Source organism: Rana temporaria, chromosome 7 (assembly GCF_905171775.1).
Source record: "Rana temporaria chromosome 7, aRanTem1.1, whole genome shotgun sequence".
NCBI lineage: Eukaryota > Metazoa > Chordata > Amphibia > Anura > Ranidae > Rana > Rana temporaria.
The window spans coordinates 187742467-187761067 of record NC_053495.1 but is presented as its reverse complement, the minus strand read 5'-3'; the positions used below and the strand labels follow the sequence as shown (position 1 = coordinate 187761067).

The following is an 18601-nucleotide window of genomic DNA, read 5'->3' as shown; positions in this document are numbered from 1 at the left end:
TAAACAAAATTATTTGGTTGGCAAAGCAGGTAAAGTTATGGTAAACTGGGGTATGTCAATAACTTTTATCACAAAAGGACCCGGGGACCTGACAGGGTTAAAAGCAAGTAGTATAACTACTGGAATCTAACTTTTGCAATTTGCTATATAGCAGATTAGGAAGAAGCACAAGGAGCCAATCAGTAGTGTTGCAATGATCATGTGCTAATAAGGGGCATTTCTCATATGAGGAGACGGGAGAGTGACAGAAAGATCAGCTCATAAGTCTGCTACTTCTCCTATCACTGTCCAGTCAAAGTCTGGGGGAAGGGGCAAGAACTAGTTGTCCTATTTCATTGCAGTACAAAAAAGGTCTCAAGTCTGGATGGAATGGCCCTGTAAGGCGACCGTAGATGGATCGAATCTCAAACCATTCAGCAGGAACCGGCCGAGATTAGAACCAAGTGTAGGGCAGGCTGAAAATACTCAAATCGATTGATCGATCAACTAGGATACAACCAGCCTGCCAGATTTTACATGCAATTTTTTCTAGTGGCTGTTATAGCTGTGTTCTCCTGGCGGGGACGGCTTTCCCTGCAGGGAGAACACAATGGCTCGGCGGGAGGGATTTCCCTGTCAACCCGTGGTTGCAGGAAAGAAATTTGTCTATGGCCGGCCTAAATCTCAAGAATAAATTGATAGAAATACACATTCTTCTGTATGGCCATGCAAGGGTGACGTAAAACAAATCAAAAACTTGCAGTACAAAGCAAATTGCACAACAAATAAATGTAACGGCAGAACATAAACAACATGACTCACATAAAAGAATCAAAATGGTCCACTGAGACCAAAATGATACTCTACAAAGCCTCAAAGGGCTCTTTGATCTTAAGAGAAACTGTCTGAACATGAAATTCAGAGCTAATCAAATTATCATCAAGAGACTGAATCCAAAGCAGAGACTTCTTACCTGTTGAGAATAGCCTCGAAAAGCTGGGTTTACAGTCTTTATGCCTTGGAACAAGTTAGTAGGTATAACAGAACCAGGCCTGGGTAGAGGAACAAAAGTACAGAACACCAGGAAAGGAATTTTGTTAGCTCATTACCAAGTTGAATTAGAAGACACACACGTATGCATTGTCAGGCTTATTTATTAAATTCGGCAAGAGTAGTGTGCAAAGTGCAGTAGAGAAAAGTCAGGTGAACTTAACCACTTCAGCCCCGGGAAAAATTTCCCCCCTTCCTTACCAGAGCACTTTTTGCAATTCGGCACTGCGTCGCTTTAACTGACAATTGCGCGGTCGTGCGACGTGGCTCCCAAACAAAACTGACGTCCTTTTTTTCCCACAAATAGAGCTTTCTTTTGGTGGTATTTGATCACCTCTGCGGTTTTTATTTTTTGCGCTATAAATAAAAATACAGCGACAATTTTGAAAAAAATTCAATATTTTTTTACTTTTTGCTCTAATAAATATCCCCCAAAAAAATGTCTTCCTCAGTTTAGGCCGATACGTATTCTTCTACATATTTTTGGTTAAAAAAAAAAATCACAATAAGTGCATATTGACGTATTCTTCTACATATTTTTGGTTAAAAAAAAAAATCACAATAAGTGCATATTGAATGGTTTGCGCAAAAGTTATAGCGTCTACAAAATAGTGAATAGTTTTATTGCATTTTTTTTTTAGTAGTAATGGCGGCGATCTGCGATTTTAATTGCGACCGTGACATTGCGTCGGACATATCATACACCTTTGGGACCACATTTATACAGTGATTAGTGCTATAAAACTGCACTGTTTACTGTATAAATGTGACTGGCATGGAAGAGGTTAACACTAGGGGGTGCTGAAGGGGTTAATAAGTTCCCTAGTGTGTGATTCTAACTGTAGGGGGAGGGGACTCACAAGGGGAGGAGACCAATGTGTGTTCCTCTGTACTGGGAATACACACATCGGTTTCCTCACCTGCCAGGACCGTGGATGGGTGCGTTTACACACACAGATCCACAAAGTCTTGCCGTGATTACGGGCAATCGCGGGTGCCCGGCAGGCATCGCGGCCGCCGAGCATGTGCACTGGGTCCCGCGCGATGCCGTGCCCCTAGATGGCCGGGAAGCCCAGGACGTCATATGACGTCCACCCAGGATGGGAGATGACAATGGGCGGAAGGGAAGTGGTTAAAACATCCATTAGAATTCCTGCAATCTGGTCATTGCAAAGCTGCTTCTTGCACTGCCATAATATACAAGCCTGTGTGTGATATTAGTGGAGCCAGTGGAATATTTGTTTATTGACAAGGAAATTTAAGCAGAAATTGGATATACCTGTTCTTGTGCCAGATTTCACTCATCAGTTTCTGATAACTCTTACATAAAGCGGGCTTCTTGTCAGTGCGTGCCAGACCACCACAGTCAAGGAAGAAGTACGTAAGGGGAGGACTGTAAAGATTAAATATTGACAATCAATAGAAAAGGGTTTTATCCGCTGAGCAAAAATGGAGCATACAAACTGTGAATTTAGAAAAAGAGCCAGTCAGTCAATTGACATGATTAAAGTGTTTGTTACCTTAAAAATCAAAATGATCCTGTCCCTTTAAAGCATGTGCTGTGGAATTTGGCCCCCTGTAACACCTATAAATACCTGGCTGATCCTGACAGTTTCTACCCTACCCCCTGTAAACGGACCATGAATTATCATGGCTGCTGAGCCCTGACACCGTGGTCAGTTTACTTGCATCATCCGCAGCCCTCCTGTCTGCTCTCCCCTGTCCTCTCCCCCCTCCCTGCCCATCAGCTAGTGACAGTGCCCCCTTCTCTTGCTGCTGAAACAACTCTGACTTCTTTATACAATTTGCTCGGTCTTCTAATGACAGGTGCCCACGTGTGTGATTTATAAAAAAACAACAATTAAATGCAGTATATACCTGATTTGAGAGCGCCGATCGGTGCTCACATGACCTATCCTCCTCCACTCCCCAATGACGTCAGCCGGGGACTCTCTACCCCTCCTGCTCTAGCTGTTTTTATAAATCACACACACAGGGGCACCTGTTATTAGGATAATATATAATATATAGAAGTCAAAGTGGCTTGACAACCACTTTAAAGCTGAACTCTTTACACTTTATATAGATCGCTTAGGCCAAGCTGGCCAAAACAAACTACACTATATTGTCAAAAGTACTGGGACACCTGCCATTGCACGCAAATTAACTTTAATGGCATCCCAGCCTTACTCCATAGGGTTCAATATTGAGTTGGCCCACCCTTTGCAGCTATAATGCCGCGTACACACCATCACTTTATGTGATGGAAAAAAACGACATTTTCTGTGAAGTAAAAAACAATGTTTTTGAAACTTCAATTTTCAAAAACGACGTTGCCTACACACCATCGTTTTTTCACAATGCTCTAGCAAAGCGAGGTTACGTTCACCACTTTTTTCCATTGAAGCTCGCTTCATAACTAGCTTCTGGGCATGCGCGGGTGTAAAAACGTTGTTTTAAACGTCGTTTTTTGCTACACACGGTCAATTTCTGTGAAGTGAAAAACGACACATAAAATTGAAGCATGCTTCAATTTTTTTTTGTCGTTTTTCACAAGACATAAAACTACGTTTTCCCCCACACACGGTCAATTAAAGTGACGTTTTTAAAAACGTCAGGTTTTTTTCATCACATAAAGTGATGGTGTGTACGCGGCATCACAGCTTCAACTCTTCTGGGAAGGCCGTCCACAAGGTTTTTGTGAGTTTTTATAAATGACAGAAGTGATCTAAAAGTATTTTTCTTTGTTTTCTGGAGTTATTCCATAAAAATTGTACAATTAAAGTAGATCTCCGCCTAAAAAAAAATTATATTAAAAGCCAGCAGCTACAAATACTGCAGCTGCTGACTTTTAATAAATGGACACTTAGCTGTCCAGGGTGCCCGCAATGTCAGCAGCTGAAGCCGAGCGATCGCTCTTCTCTTGGCTGCCCCCCGCCGCCATCTTTGGTGAGGGAATCAGGAAATGAAGCGTTGCAGCTTCACTACCCGGTTTCCTACTGCGCATGCGCGGGTTGTGCTGCGTGTCCTAACTGGTCCCCGCTGTCTCTTGGGACCAGTGTGATTCCCAGAAGACAGTGGGGGGTTGATGCGAAGGGGCGTGACTCCCGCAGGAGACTATTCCCAGAAGTGGGTGCAAATACCTGTATTAGACAGGTATCTGCACCCCCCTCCCCCATGAAAGGTGCCAAATGTAAAACCAGAGGGGGGAGGATTCCGAAAAGTAGAGGTTCACTTTTTGTGTGGACCTCCGCTTTAACCCCAAAGATACAAAAGAGCACACAAGTTTCCGTCTTTATGCACTTACCAGTTGGACAGGGCCTGCAGAGCAGCGTTCATGTAACACGTATTGCCAATGTTCTTTAGTCCGGTGAGGCCTAAACAGAATACAAGATCTAATCACTACTGTAACAAGAAAGATAAAAGTAACATCTCATCAACAGAAAATTAAAAAACAACAGAACCATGACATTTTGAAAAAACAACAAATTTTAATACACTAAAGAGTCCGTCAAAAAACAAATTATTATTGCAGCATCTTAACACTCAGACTGTTTCTCACACACAATATTGTCAAAAGTATTAGGACGCGTGCCTTTACATGAATGTTACAGCACATATAGACATCAAAAGGCTATGTTTACCTGGATTCAAGCCCAGCTCTGGCCAAGTCTGAGATACACACACACATCTATATACACACACCCACTATATATTGTCAAACATATTGGGACGCCTGCCTTTACACGCACATGAACTTCAATGGCATCCCAGTCTTAGTCCGTAGGGTTCAATATTGAGTTGCCCCACCCTTTGCAGCTATAACAGCTTCAACTCTTCTGGGAAGGCCGTCCACAAGGTTTAGGAGTGTGTCTATGGGAATGTTTGACCATTCTTCCAGAAGGACATTTGTGAGGTCAGGCACGGATGTTGGACGAGAAGGCCTGGCTGGCAGTCTCCCTTTTAATTAATCCCAAAGGTGTATTAAGGGGTTAAGGTCAAGACTCTGTGCAGGCCAGTCAAGTTCCTAAACCCCAAACTAGTTCATCCATATTTTTATGGACCTTGCATTGTGTACTGATGTGCAGTCATTTTGAAACAGAAAGGGCCTTCCCCAAACTGTTCCCACAAAGTTGGGAGCATGAAATTGTCAAAAATGTCTTGGCATGCTGACCCCTGAAGAGTTCTCTTCATTGGAACTAGAGGGTCAAGCCCAACTCCTGAAAAACAACCCCACACGATAATCTGCCACCAAGTAATGTGGGGCAGTACACGAAGCATGGTCCATAAAGACATGAATGCGCGCAAGTTTAGGATGGAGGAACTTGACTGGCCTGCACAGAGCCCTGACCTCAATCTGACAGAGCACCTTTAGAATGAATTGGAGCAGAGACTTTGAGGCAGGCCTTCTCGTCCAACATCAATGCCAGACCTCACACGTGCACATCTGGAAGAATGGTCAGACATTCCCATAGACACACTCCTAAACCTTGTGGACAGTCTTCCCAGAAGAGTTGAAGCTGTTATAGCTGCAAAGGGTGAACTCAATATTGAACCCTTCGGACTAAGATTGGCATGCCATCAAAGTTCATGTGTGTGTAGGCAGGCGTCCCAATACTTTTGACAATGGAACATCCATTCGTTTCTTGCTCTTCTAATCCCTGTCAGAGTCTCACTTTTCCTCCCGTATTTGTGGTAATAAAATGGTAAAAAACACTATAACAGCACAATAAAATGTCTGAATAGTTAAACCCACAAACAGCGCTGGTCAGAGCTTTTTTTCTCAGAAAATAGGTGCAGGAACTCAACCACGACCCGTTCAGATTTCACAAACAGTAGAAGGGTCTTAAAGGGGCATTAAATACCAGAATTGCGTTACATACAGAGTGCAGAGTTCAGGGGGTTACAAAGCTGTCACTTGTAAACACAAAAAACAGACTTCTGTGTTTACAAGTGATTGTGGTGAGCAGGCACCAAAAGGTCTGAGCCAGAGGTGGTGGAACTGAGTTCCCCCAAGTTACCCCTGAAAAAAAGCCCTGGCGCTGGTAGTGAAAGTTCAGTGTAGTTCCCAAAAGAGATACCACCTCTACACTTAGTGCAACATCAATAATAGAGTGTATCAGTGAGATCAGAGGAAAATGTCCATTGTTAGCAGGGTTGAAAACGGACAGATAGCAAGCACCTTCCACCTGGATTTTCAAAGACACCGCGTGGGACAAAAAATCCCCCTCTGGGGTACGCACTCACCAGAAAGCTATATAAGCAAGGCGATGTATGAATATCCACAGATTGATACTGATAATAATCTTCATAACCAAAGGTGATCAAAATCGTCTGTTGTGAGTCTCCCAATTAGACACAAAAACAGACGATTTTGATCACCTTTGGTTATGAAGATTATTATCAGTATCAGTCTGTGGATATTCATACATCGCCTTGCTTATATAGCTTTCCGGTGAGTGCGTACCCCAGAGGGGGATTTTTTGTCCCACGCGGTGTCTTTGAAAATCCAGGTGGAAGGTGCTTGCTATCTGTCCGTTTTCAACCCTGCTATCAATGGACATTTTCCTCTGATCTCACTGATACACTATATCATTGATGTTGCACTAAGTGTAGAGGTGGTATCTCTTTTGGGAACCACACTGAACTTTCACTACCAGCGCTGTTTGTGGGTTTAACTATTCAGACATTTTATTGTGCTGTTATAGTGTTTTTTACCATTTTATTTTATGTTGCTTATTTAAACAGCTGCTTTCATTTGATGTCTGACTGTTGTTCACAGTTATATATCTTTTAAGTTATCTGTCTTTTGTGATTTTCTGTCATTCAGTTTTTTTGCATTTGGTCCATTTAGGCGCCGAGAGGTGTATTATAGGCACCTGTCCTTTCAGTATTTGTGGTAATGCAAGACAAATAAAATTACAGGAAGGAGTGCGATTCCTTTGTGAAGGGGATCCCCAGAGGGCAAAGCTGGAAATCTGGGAGCAGAGACCTCACCACTGAGCCACCAAAACTTGAAAAACAAGCAAGTGCACAACTCAACCGAGATAAGAGCTGAGTGGGAAGAGCACAAGTCAGGAGCTGCCACCTGTGTACAGAGTCAAATGGAACAATTACATACAAAAGAAGCGGGATGTGAGTGCCAGAAGTGCCTGAGGCTCTGAGTCCTTGGCAGGGAGTACAGACAGCTAGAAACTGCAGTGACTGGAGCTCAATCTTGTGACCAAAATACAAACTGTTGACATATTTTGTTTAAAGGACAACCAGGTCTTTGGTACAATTGCCCTTAAATGAACTCCCCAACCCACCCACAACCACCTGAATACCTTCATCCTCGATCCAGCAATCTTCGCTGTGCATCCCTGTCTGGCATCAGAGGCCTTTCCAGCAAAAACATCCACTTCCTAATATACATGTGCAGTACTATTTCATTCATTTCTATAGGCAAGCCATATTCTGCTGCAGCGGTTACCATCCAGAGGTCCGTGGACCATTGATGGTTCACAAGAACATTTTGGTGGTCTCCAGGATTTCTGCCGCAAATCAACATTGTGGCGGATGTATACCAGTCAATGTTGTTTCCAGTGGTGTTCTCAATGCACGCTGGCAAAGCAATACGGTCAGTGCGCATTGATACCCAACGCCTCCTCTGTAGTTCCGGCTCCTGTGAACTAAGAGGGAGGTGCTGGGAGTAGTGCAGAGATCGTGAGGTGAAGGAGGGGACCTTCCAATGGCAGCGCTGATCACAGACTGGGAGGGAGCACAAAGCTCAAGCACATGGCTGGATAAGGAGGTGATGAGTCTGTGGAAGGCAGTAGTGTGATGGAGAGTGCGGGGGGGGGGGGGGGGGGGGGGGGTGCGGGGGGTTGACAGAGAGCCGGAGAATTCTTTGTATAAGGCATGCAAAAATCAAGTTAGGCTGCATTCACACCTGAGCGTTTTGTAGCCTGAAGCTATAAAACGCTGGAGGGGAAAAAATACATTACTTTCAATGGAGATGGTTCACATCTCCACTCCAAAGCGCCTGAAGCTGAACGCCTGAAGCTCAAACCAGTTCTGGACCCTTTTTTGTTGCGCAAATTGGGCCGATTTGGGCGTCTTTGAACGTTTGTATTCCCATAGAAACTAATAGAAACGCTTGATTAAAGCGTCTAGTGCGACAACGAGCGTTTCTACGGGCTTTTTGTCAATTTAATCTGTTCCGTGAAATAGAACATTCACCCAGGAAGAAGATAGAAAAAAATCTACAAACATAGCAACAAGTGATGAAAGATGATAATTTTTCCTATTGGCCAAAATAAAAAACAACGAAGTTCAAAAACGTCAGAAAACGCTGTATGCAAACGCGTGAATACGCGCGTCAAACCGGAAAAAACTACCGAAAATGCTACGCTCAGGTGTGAATGCGGCCCTAGTGGCCCGCGTGATTGTAAGCTTAGTGGCTCATGAGGTCCAAAAGGTTGACGACCACTGTCCTATCAAAATAATGAAGGACACTACTGCTTGCTTTTAGGAACGAATGGGGGTATAGCATACACATTCATGAAGAAAAGGACCTGATGGGGGCAATTGTGCTGGAAAAGGCTGTGCACCTGGCAGGGCTGCAGAGTGAGAATTGCTGGATTGAGGAAAAAAGGTGAGAATTGCTGGATGGAGGAAAAAATAGGATTTTTGTACTCACCGTAAAATCCATTTCTCTAAGTTCATGGACGGACACAGCAGCCTTTGACCTTAGGGTTATATCAGCTTCCTTCCAGGAGAGTTAGGCAGAATTACAGCACTTAAAGGGTCAACAACTTTTCTTCAGTGCAGCTCCTCCCAGGGGGCGTGGTTCCCCGGGTATAACCCACACCCTGCTCTAGCAGCCTCAGTTTGTAAGCAGTACAAACAAAGAAGGGGTGGGTGCTGTGTCCGTCCATTAACTTAGAGAAATGGATTTTACGGTGAATACAAAAATCCTATTTTCTCTTCCGTTCATGGATGGACACAGCAGCCTTTGACCTTAGGGACGTCCCCAAGCAGTGTCAAAAATTTGAGAGGTGGTTAAACAACACAGCAAACCAAACTTACCCCAAACAAAACCGGAGTTACTCAACGGAGGAACTCCAACCTTAAATTGCCGCCTGTAACACCCTGCGGCCGAAGGAGGCATCAGAAGATGCACTCACATCCACCTTGTAAAACTTTGAAAAAGTGTGGACCGACGACCAGGTCACTGCCTTACACACCTGCAACACAGAGGCTTGATGTCGGAAAGCCCAAGAGGCACCGATCGCCCAGGTCGAATGCGCCGTGACCCGAAAAGGAGGCGCCCGCCCCTTCAGGGCATAGGCCTGAAGCACAACCTGTCGGATCCACCTAGAAATGGTGGCCGACGAGACTGCCAGGCCCTTTCTAGGACCAGTCACTGACACGAACAGTGAGTCCGACTTCCGGAACGGAGCTGTCGCCGACAAGTAAACTCGAAGGGCCCGAACCACATCCAGGGAATGTAAAGTGGCCTCCTTCTGGTTCTTCGGCTGAGGACATAAGGATGGAAGAACAATGTCCTCATTAATGTGAAAATCCGAAACGACCTTTGGGAGAAAAGAAGGCTGCGGACGCAGCACCACCTTATCCTTATGGATGACCAAGCAGGGGGCCTTGCAGGACAAGGCCGCCAGTTCAGACACCCGTCTGATCGAAGTAATTGCTACCAGAAAAAACACCTTCTGTGACAGAGTCAACAAGGGGATCTTCCGAATGTCCTCAAAGGGAGCGTCTTGAAGCACCGAGAGGACCAAATTCAAGTCCCATGGGGGCAGTGGAGGGCGCACCGGAGGGGCCACATGCCGGACCTCCTGCACAAACGTGCGTATCAAGGAGTGCGCTGCCAAGGGTCGCTGAAAGTAAACAGCCAGAGCAGAAATCTGACTCTTGACCGTACTTAAGGCAAGAGCCTGTTCCACTCCCTGCTGTAGAAACAGCAGAATCCGGGACACCACGTATGTACGGGGGTGCCACTTCATCTCCTCACACATAGAGATGTAGGCCTTCCACGTACGATGGTAAATTCTCCTACAAGTAGACTTCCGCGCAACGCAGCATGGTAGAAACCACCGAGCCCGATACGCCCCGGTCCTTCAACACCTGGCTTTCAACAGCCACGCCGTTAAAGCCAGCGACTGTAAAGCAGGATGGAAGATCGGACCCTGTGACAGAAGATCTTCTCTCAGAGGTAGACGCCAGGGGACGTCTGCCTCCAGACGCACCAGGTCAGAGCGGCCGTTCAGGTCCGCCGTCAAAACTGACAGGCGGACCTGAACAGTCCGTCCATGTGAATGAGGCCTAACACTGAAGAAATGACACTTTGCTACAATGTTGTGTAGTGAGTGTATAACTTGTATAACAGTGTAAATGTTCTGTCCCCTCAAAATATCTCAACACACAGCCATTAATGTCTAAACCACTGGCAACAAAAGTGAGTAAACAGTTTCAGGGTCTTGGCAGTCTTCTTATAGCCTAGGCCATCTTTATGTAGAGCAACAATTCTTTTTTTTCAGATCCTCAGAGAGTTCTTTGCCATGAGGTGCCATGTTAAACTTCCAGTGACCAGTATGAAAAAGTGAGAGCGATAACACCAAAATTAACACACATGCTCCCCAATCACACCTGAGACTTTGTAACACAGAGTCACAAGACACCGGAGAGGGGAAATGGCTAGTTAGAGGATAACGTTCAGAAGACAGCTATAAGATTTAGCTCATTGAAAATAGAGCAAAATTCTGCAAATATATGTGCCCAGCTCAAATTTCATGAATCGGGTTTACATCCACTATAACCACTTAGGATACGGACCATTATGCAGGTTAAGGACCTTGCCATTACATTGGTCCTGGTTTGCATTGCTATCTACAGGATCTCCCCGAAATGTTTATTACGATTGACTGTGGAGGATACTCCTCTTTTGTTCATACTGTGTAAGTCTGTCTTTACTCATGTCGTTAGTACTAGCCCCTGCCTGGGCAGACTAGGTGCTTTTTCTTGTTACTTGGCTTCTAATGGCATAATTAAATAAAAATGATTGAACCAGAAAAAGTATTCGTGTAGAAACAAACTCCACCAACAAATACGGACATCTCTAGCAATAGTGTTAAATACGTTTTAAAGAGCCTTCACCATTTAAAAGTAAATTTCAAGCTTTGCCAGGCGCACAATAGGAAATAATACTTACTAGTAGAGCTGCACTATTAATCGCTAAAAAATTGAGATTCAACCCCACCCCCCTCACAATCTTAAAACGGTGTTCCACCCGCAATTTTTAACTTAGGGGGTGTACTCACTTTTGTTGCCAGCGGTTTAGACATTAATGGCTCTGCTGAGTTATTTTGAGGGGACAACATACACGGTTATACAAGCTGTACACTCACTACTTTACATTGTAGCAAAGTGTCATTTCTTCAGTATTGTCACATGAAAAGATACCGTGTGTGTGTGTGTGTGTGTGTGTGTGTGTGTGTGTGTGTGTGTGTGTGTGTGTGTGTGTGTGTGTATATATATATATATATATATATATATATATATATATATATATATATATATATATATACACACACACACACACACACACACATACATATACACACACACACACATTATATATATATATATATATATATATATATATATACACATACATACACACACACACATTTAGTGTGCAATCATAAAGTGGCTTTAGGTTCTAGAAAGGATTTTTTGAAAAATGTAAACTTACCTCTAGTCTTTAGCTCGTCCTCCTCTTCAAGTTCTACATCCAGGTTATCATAAACCACGGCCGGTGGGGTTTTCAATGTAAGGTTTGTTGTCATTTTTAAATCCTTAGTAAAAAATAAATGTTTGTGAGTACTTTCTTTTAGGATTATTGAATGGAAAACAATTAGCACTCAGACCTGCTTATAAACTAAACTGCCTTTAATGGCTCCTAATGCTTTCATATTTTGCAAAATGAAGCCCCTCCCTTCCATATAGGATTAAAGAGGAAGACTCTACTGAGGCTGGAAAGAGAAAATAAAGCTGATGAGAAGTGATTTGCTCTTTTGTGCCAAAATGTAAAACAAACCAGATATTGCTGGTTCAATAAAGCAATGCAAGGGATCAGATATGGCATGTGGGCACCTAGATGTGCCTGCCTTTAAAAGTAAGGTTTAAAAAAAAAAAAAAAGGTACGTCCCCTTTAAGAAGCCCAGTCCTGTGTTCCGTGACCGCGCCCGAGAGACCCCGCGTACCCAATCACCGCCGGTGTCCCGCGATCGAATCACAAAGAGGAAGAACGGGGAGAGGCAAGTGTAAACAAACCTCTCCCCGTGCTTCCTAGTGAGAGTGTCACTGATCGTCTGTTCCCTGTCATAGGGAACGACGATCAGTGACATCACACGCCCCCTACAGTAAGAAACACAAATTAGGACACACTTAACCCCTTTTACGCCCCCTACAGGTTAACCCCTTCACTGCCAGTGTCATTTTCACAGTAATCAGTGCATTTTTATAGCACTTTTCGCTGTGAAAATGACAATGGTCCCAAAAATGTGTCAAGTGTCCGCCATAATGTCGCAGTCACGAAAAAAATCACTGATCGCCACCTGGACGACCACAAACTCCTAGATCCTCTACAATCAGGTTTTCGCCCAGGCCATGGCACAGAAACGGCTCTTCTCAAGATATGGGATGATGCCCTTGAAGCAGCAGATGACGGAGAATCCTGTCTCCTAGTGCTGCTGGACCTTAGTGCAGCCTTCGACACAGTAGATCACAACATATTGCTCACGCGACTCAAAGACGTAGCAGGAGTCTCTGACGCAGCCCTACCGTGGTTTGCATCTTTCCGTGAAAATCGCACTCAGACCGTGAAACTTGGAGATTTCACATCAGAAACACGGACCATCACATGCGGAGTCCCGCAAGGATCACCCCTCTCACCTGTACTCTTCAACATCTACATCCACCCGCTCCTCAAAATCATCAGCAAACAGGACCTGCGCTACCACTCCTATGCGGACGACACGCAGCTTTACCTTCGAATCACCAACAAAAAAGACCAATTTCATGAACTTGGAAAGTGCCTCACACTGATTGACAATTGGATGACCGAAAGCTCCCTCAAACTTAACGGATCGAAAACGGAACTACTCATCCTTCACGCAAATAAGAAATCCATTTCTAGGACCACATGGACACCACCCACCATCCTCGGACAAACCATCGCACCAAGCAAAAAAATCAAAAGTCTCGGAGTCATCCTCGACTCAGACATGACGATGGATGCACAAATAGGATCAGTCGTCAGCAGTTCTCATCATCTGCTCCGCATGCTACGTAGACTCATCCCCTTTATCCCAAAAGAAGACACGGCAGTAGTGGTTGGAACTATCATCAACTCACGACTCGACTATGCAAACTCCCTCTACCTAGGACTACCAAAATACCAGATGGCACGTCTACAAGTCGTCCAGAACACGGCAGCCAGACTGGCAACTGGTAAAAAGCCGTGGGAATCAGACTCCCCAGTCTTGAGGTCCCTCCACTGGCTGCCCGTACAGGACCGGGTGACATTCAAGACGCTCTGCCTCACCCACAAATGTACACAGGGTAACGCTCCTCAATACTTAAGCGAGAAAATAAAACCGTACGTCACCAAGCGCATGCTCCGGTCAACCAACCAAAACCTTCTCCAAATTCCTAAATCCCGCTACAAATCGAAAGGAGAATGAAGATTTTCGGTCCAAGGACCACGGCTCTACCCACGACCATCCGCTTGGAAGAAAACCATCGGGCATTCAGGAAAAAGCTAAAGACCCACCTCTTCTGAAAGACCTGTACAACTCTGGACGCCAAGCGCCTTGAGGCGATTAAGTTCGCATTTGCTGCGCTATACAAGTTACTCACTCACTCATCGCCGCCATGACTAGTAAAAAATATTTTTTTTATAAAAATGCCATAAAACTATCCCCTATTTTGTAAACGCTATAACTTTTGCGCAACCCAATCAATAAATGCTTATTGCAATTTTTTTTACCAAAAATAAGTAGAAGAATACGTATGTAAACCCTCCATACCCGGTCCAAACTGAGGAAAAATATAATTTTTTTTATATATTTTTTAGGGATATTTATTATAGCAAAAATTAAAATATTGCATTTTTTTTTTAATTTTCGCTCTATTTTTGTTTAAAGCGCAAAAAAATAAAAAACGCAGAGGTGATCAAATACAATCAAAAGAAAGCTCTATTTGTGGGAAAAAAAAAGAACGCCAATTTTGTTTGGGAGCCACGTCGCACGACCGCGCAATTGTTCGTTAAAGCGACGCAGTGCCGAATCGCAAAAAGGGGCAAGGTCCTTAACCTGCATAATGGTCCGGGTCTTAAGTGGTTATAGTGGATGTAAACCCGATTCATGAAATTTGAGCTGGGCACATATATCTGCAGTATTTTGTTATCTCTTTCCAATGAGCCAAGTCTTATAGCTTTCTTCTGAACAGTTCCTCCGTTATCAGCCTGAGAACTCCTGACATATTTTTTTACTTTTTAGACAAAAGCAGCCTGAATATTTTGTCAAAGGAGGTTGCTAAAACAGATTAGCAGAGAGCAGCTCCTATTACAAAACACCTCTGAGAGTCTCAGCCTATGATGAGAGGGGTGTGTGCCTTTCCTCCAATCAGCAATGTTGGCTATCTTGGCTGTATGTCCAGACATCACACTCTGTGTTAACCAGGAAGACAATATCTCATAATAGAATCTCAACTTTCTAAACAGCATATAAATGTGAAGACAGCAGATATAAAACCTATGTAGGAAGATTTGGTTAATCTCTGTGTATCATCTGAGGCTGTTCACTTCACTGGGTGTATGGAGGGTTTACATCCACTTTAAAAAAGGGACAGGACATTTGTTTTTACACATTTAAAGTGTTACTAAACCCAGGACTCTGCATTCACTATATCTGGTCTCCCACAGTACACAGAACATGGAAATCCAATTATTTTAGTAAATATAAACTGCTAAAAATCTTTTCTCATGAGCAATAAATGGCAGTCTTGTGACTATCAGTGTCTGGTTAAAACTTGTATGTGGAGTTTTCATTCCCCTCTGACTGTCCTATGAGGCTGCATGACCTCTGACCTTCTGTCTGGACAGTGCCGATTGGCCCTGTGCTGATCACATGCACCCTCCCAAGAAAAAACAAAACAAATCTCTAGCAATACACACCAAACTGAGCATGTGCAGTGCCCCCAAGCTTCTGTTCTATCAGGAGATAGATTGAAGACTGTAGAAGAAGAGGGAGGATCAGAGAAGACGGGATCAAACAGCTCTTTTTTTTTTTTACACAATGCAGAGGATTAACCCCTTAGGTTCCACTGTCAGTATAACAATCATGCTTTACTGTATTTACAGTTGGAATTAGTTGGTCTGGTGTTCCCTTCTAGACTGTAAGCTCTAGCGAGCAAGGCCCTCTGATCCCTCCTGTATTGAATTGTATTGTGACTGTACTGTCTTCCCTGATGTTGTAAAGCGCTGCGCAAACTGTTGGCGCTATATAAATCATGTATAATAATAATAATAATAATAATAATAATAATAATAATTTAGTGGCCTATGAGCACCATATATATTTCTTTGCTTGTGCCACATCCTAAAAGTCATATACTAGTAGACTAATACATTTGTTTGTGCCTATAAAGTCCATTACTTTCCTCTAATTTCAAATGCATTACTGCTTATACAGTACCAGGAAGAGAAAATCTCCTAATAGAATCTCAACTTTCTAAACAGCATATTTTTCTAAACAGACTGATTTGACTGTTGTGGGTTTAGTAACACTATCTATTGTATATCATATGCAGATTTGTAAATGCTTCCTCTAGATGTCATCTGCATATCAGGAAAATAAAAAACTCTGATGTCAATCCCTGATTATTCACATACTAAGTCTATTGAGAGTCATAGTAAGGCCATTGTGTAGCACCAAGAAGCAGAGCCTACAATATTTATTCAATGATCAATAACATTTTTAAAACAATGACACCTACTGTTAAAGGGGTTGTAAAGTTTTTATTTTTTTAATTTTTTTTAATAACAAACATATCATACTTGCCTCCACTGTGCAGTTTGTTTTGCACAGAGTGGCCCCGATCCTCCAGTTCTGGGGTCCCATGACGGCTGTTTTGGCTCCTCCCCGCAATAGCTAATCCCCTCTGGGAAGCTCTCTCCCGAGGGGGTTACCTTGCGGGCACGCTCCCGTGTCATACACTCGGTGTACATAGCCGCCGAATGTATGACTTAGTCCTGCCCCCCCGACACCCGTGTCATTGGATTTGATTGACAGCAGCGCAAGACAATGGCTGCGCTGCGATCAATCTATCAAATAAAGAGCCGAGAAGCCCGGGCAAAGATTGAGCGCGTTCACGACACGGGACTTTCCAGGGCTCAGGTAAATGGCGGTAAATGGCGGATGTTTTTTCACCTTAATGCATAGGATGCATTAAGGTGAAAACACATTTACCTTTACAACCCCTTTAAGATCATTTACACTGAGCTGAATTGAATGGTCTGTTTAAAGAGTAACTCCACTCTTGTTGAGAAAAACAAATTCCCCTCTGGGTGATCTCTATACATTGCAGGGATTTTAACAAAGTTTGTTGCAGATTCCTTATGTTTGTTATTTTGAGGAAATAGCCGTTTGTGCCAAGCATGGGATTGATTTTATAAATTACAAATCAGCAGCTGCACCTCCTGGGCTCTAATGAGGAAAGTGGCAGGGTCTGCATCCCTTTAAACGTAATTTCCCCTTTAGTAGTATCTCACCAAAAATTAGATTTTTGTTGCAGGGGATGAAAAAAAAATCTGACTTGTTTCTTAGTGCAGACTTCTGGGAAAATCGGTGAGCCAATCACACAAGCAGGAAATTACATTTTCAGGGAGCGTTCTGTACACATGGGCTTCCAGGTAGCCATATTGAATTACATTTTACATAAAATTACAGAGCTGCAGATTGAAAAGAACACTTCGAGTTAGGTCACAACTGTATAAGCTATATATATATTTTTATATTTTTTTCCCCCGAAAGTGGAGTTACCCTTTATGTAGGCCATAATGAGGTATACTCGTTAATTGTACGATCATAGTAAGCAGCTTGCTATGGGGCACCCTGAGCCAAGCCGCTGCTGTGTGTTCATTCAGACACGGAGCCGCGGCTTGGCCCCCACCCCCTCTTTCTCCTCATTTGCTCACTAACTTTGACAGCAGCAGGATCCAATAGCTCCCCCTGTGTGTCTCAGCCAATAAGGAGGGAGGGTCTCGGACAGCCCAGTCTCTAGTGCAACATTGCTGGATAGAGAGGGGGCTCAGGTAAGTATTAGGGGGGCTGCTGCACACAAAAGGCTGTTTACCTTAAATGCATGAAGATAAAAAAAAAAAAAAAACACCTTCTGCCTTTACAACCACTTTAATTTAGAGCATTTTCTCACCTGCCTAAAACTTTTGCACATAACTGTATAAATGCCTGTAATAAATAAATAATAAAGTACAGCATATACCCGAGTACGGCCAGTTCCAACCCACCTCCCTGATCCTGCCAGGAAGCTGACACTGCACACCGCTAATCACAGGCAGTGAGACATTTCCTAGTCTGCAGCTGCGGTGTGCAGAGTCGGCTTCCTAGCGGGATCAGGCAGGTGGGTGGGACTAGGATCCCGAACACGCCCAAGCCCATCTCTATTCAGTTCTTGATAGCTGCTGAAGAGTTAGCTCACCAAGACCCCTTTCACACTGAGCCGCCCATACCGCCAGCAGTAAAACGCCGCTATTTTTACCGCCGAGGCTATGGGCGGATTTGCGGTGCATTTCGTCCACTAGCGGGGCGCTTGTAACCCCCTGCTAGCGGCCGAGAAAGCAGCGCATTATAGGGCATTATAGCCGCGCTGTCCCATTGATTTCAATGGGCAGCAGCGGTGGAGGAGCGATAAACACACAGCTCCTTCACCGCTCCAAAGACGCAGGTAGCAAGACTTTTTTTTACCATCCTGCTAGCGCACTGCTCCAGTGTGAAAGCCCTCAGGAGCAGCTGTTTGAGGGCGGATTGCAGGCGCTATTTTTAATGCTATAGCGCCTGCAATAAGCCCTCAGTGTGAAAGGGGTCTAAATAGTTTCTTACAACTTTCAAGAGCTCCAGGGGTAATATTTTTTGCTCTCGTGTTTTCAGGTATCTTCTATGACCATTATATGAGCATCCAAATATCCCTGTGGGATGTGTTGGGGTGATCTTGGTAAATAATGACCACTTAAATAAAAATATCCCTTTGTCAGTGAGTAATATGTAAAAAAAAAAAAAAAAAAACAACAGTGAGCACCTGTGTAGCAGTGTCCTGGGGTTTGGTATTGGGGGATTGACAGTTCAGCTTTCGATCCAGAAATACTTCTTTGCTGCAGGTGTAACACCAGACCCGGAGTGTGGTGAGGTTCACAGTGAGGCAATGCTTGGTGTCCTGCAAAAGATACAGAGCAGATATAACCAAGATAATCAGTCAGAAAGCATAGATC

General features: G+C 43.8%; 1 protein-coding gene across 1 annotated transcript in view; it reads right to left on the bottom strand.

Moving 5' to 3' along the window:
• The window catches only part of USP33 (ubiquitin specific peptidase 33), a 116342-nt gene that overhangs the window by 46770 nt on the left and 50971 nt on the right, over positions 1–18601 (bottom strand). The window contains exons 5-9 of the mRNA XM_040360660.1: positions 18412–18546; positions 11786–11888; positions 4337–4406; positions 2309–2422; positions 953–1031 (exon numbers count right to left, since the gene is read on the bottom strand). Coding sequence (XP_040216594.1) covers positions 953–1031; positions 2309–2422; positions 4337–4406; positions 11786–11888; positions 18412–18546 — 501 coding nt within the window. The remainder of the gene's footprint in view (positions 1–952; positions 1032–2308; positions 2423–4336; positions 4407–11785; positions 11889–18411; positions 18547–18601) is intronic.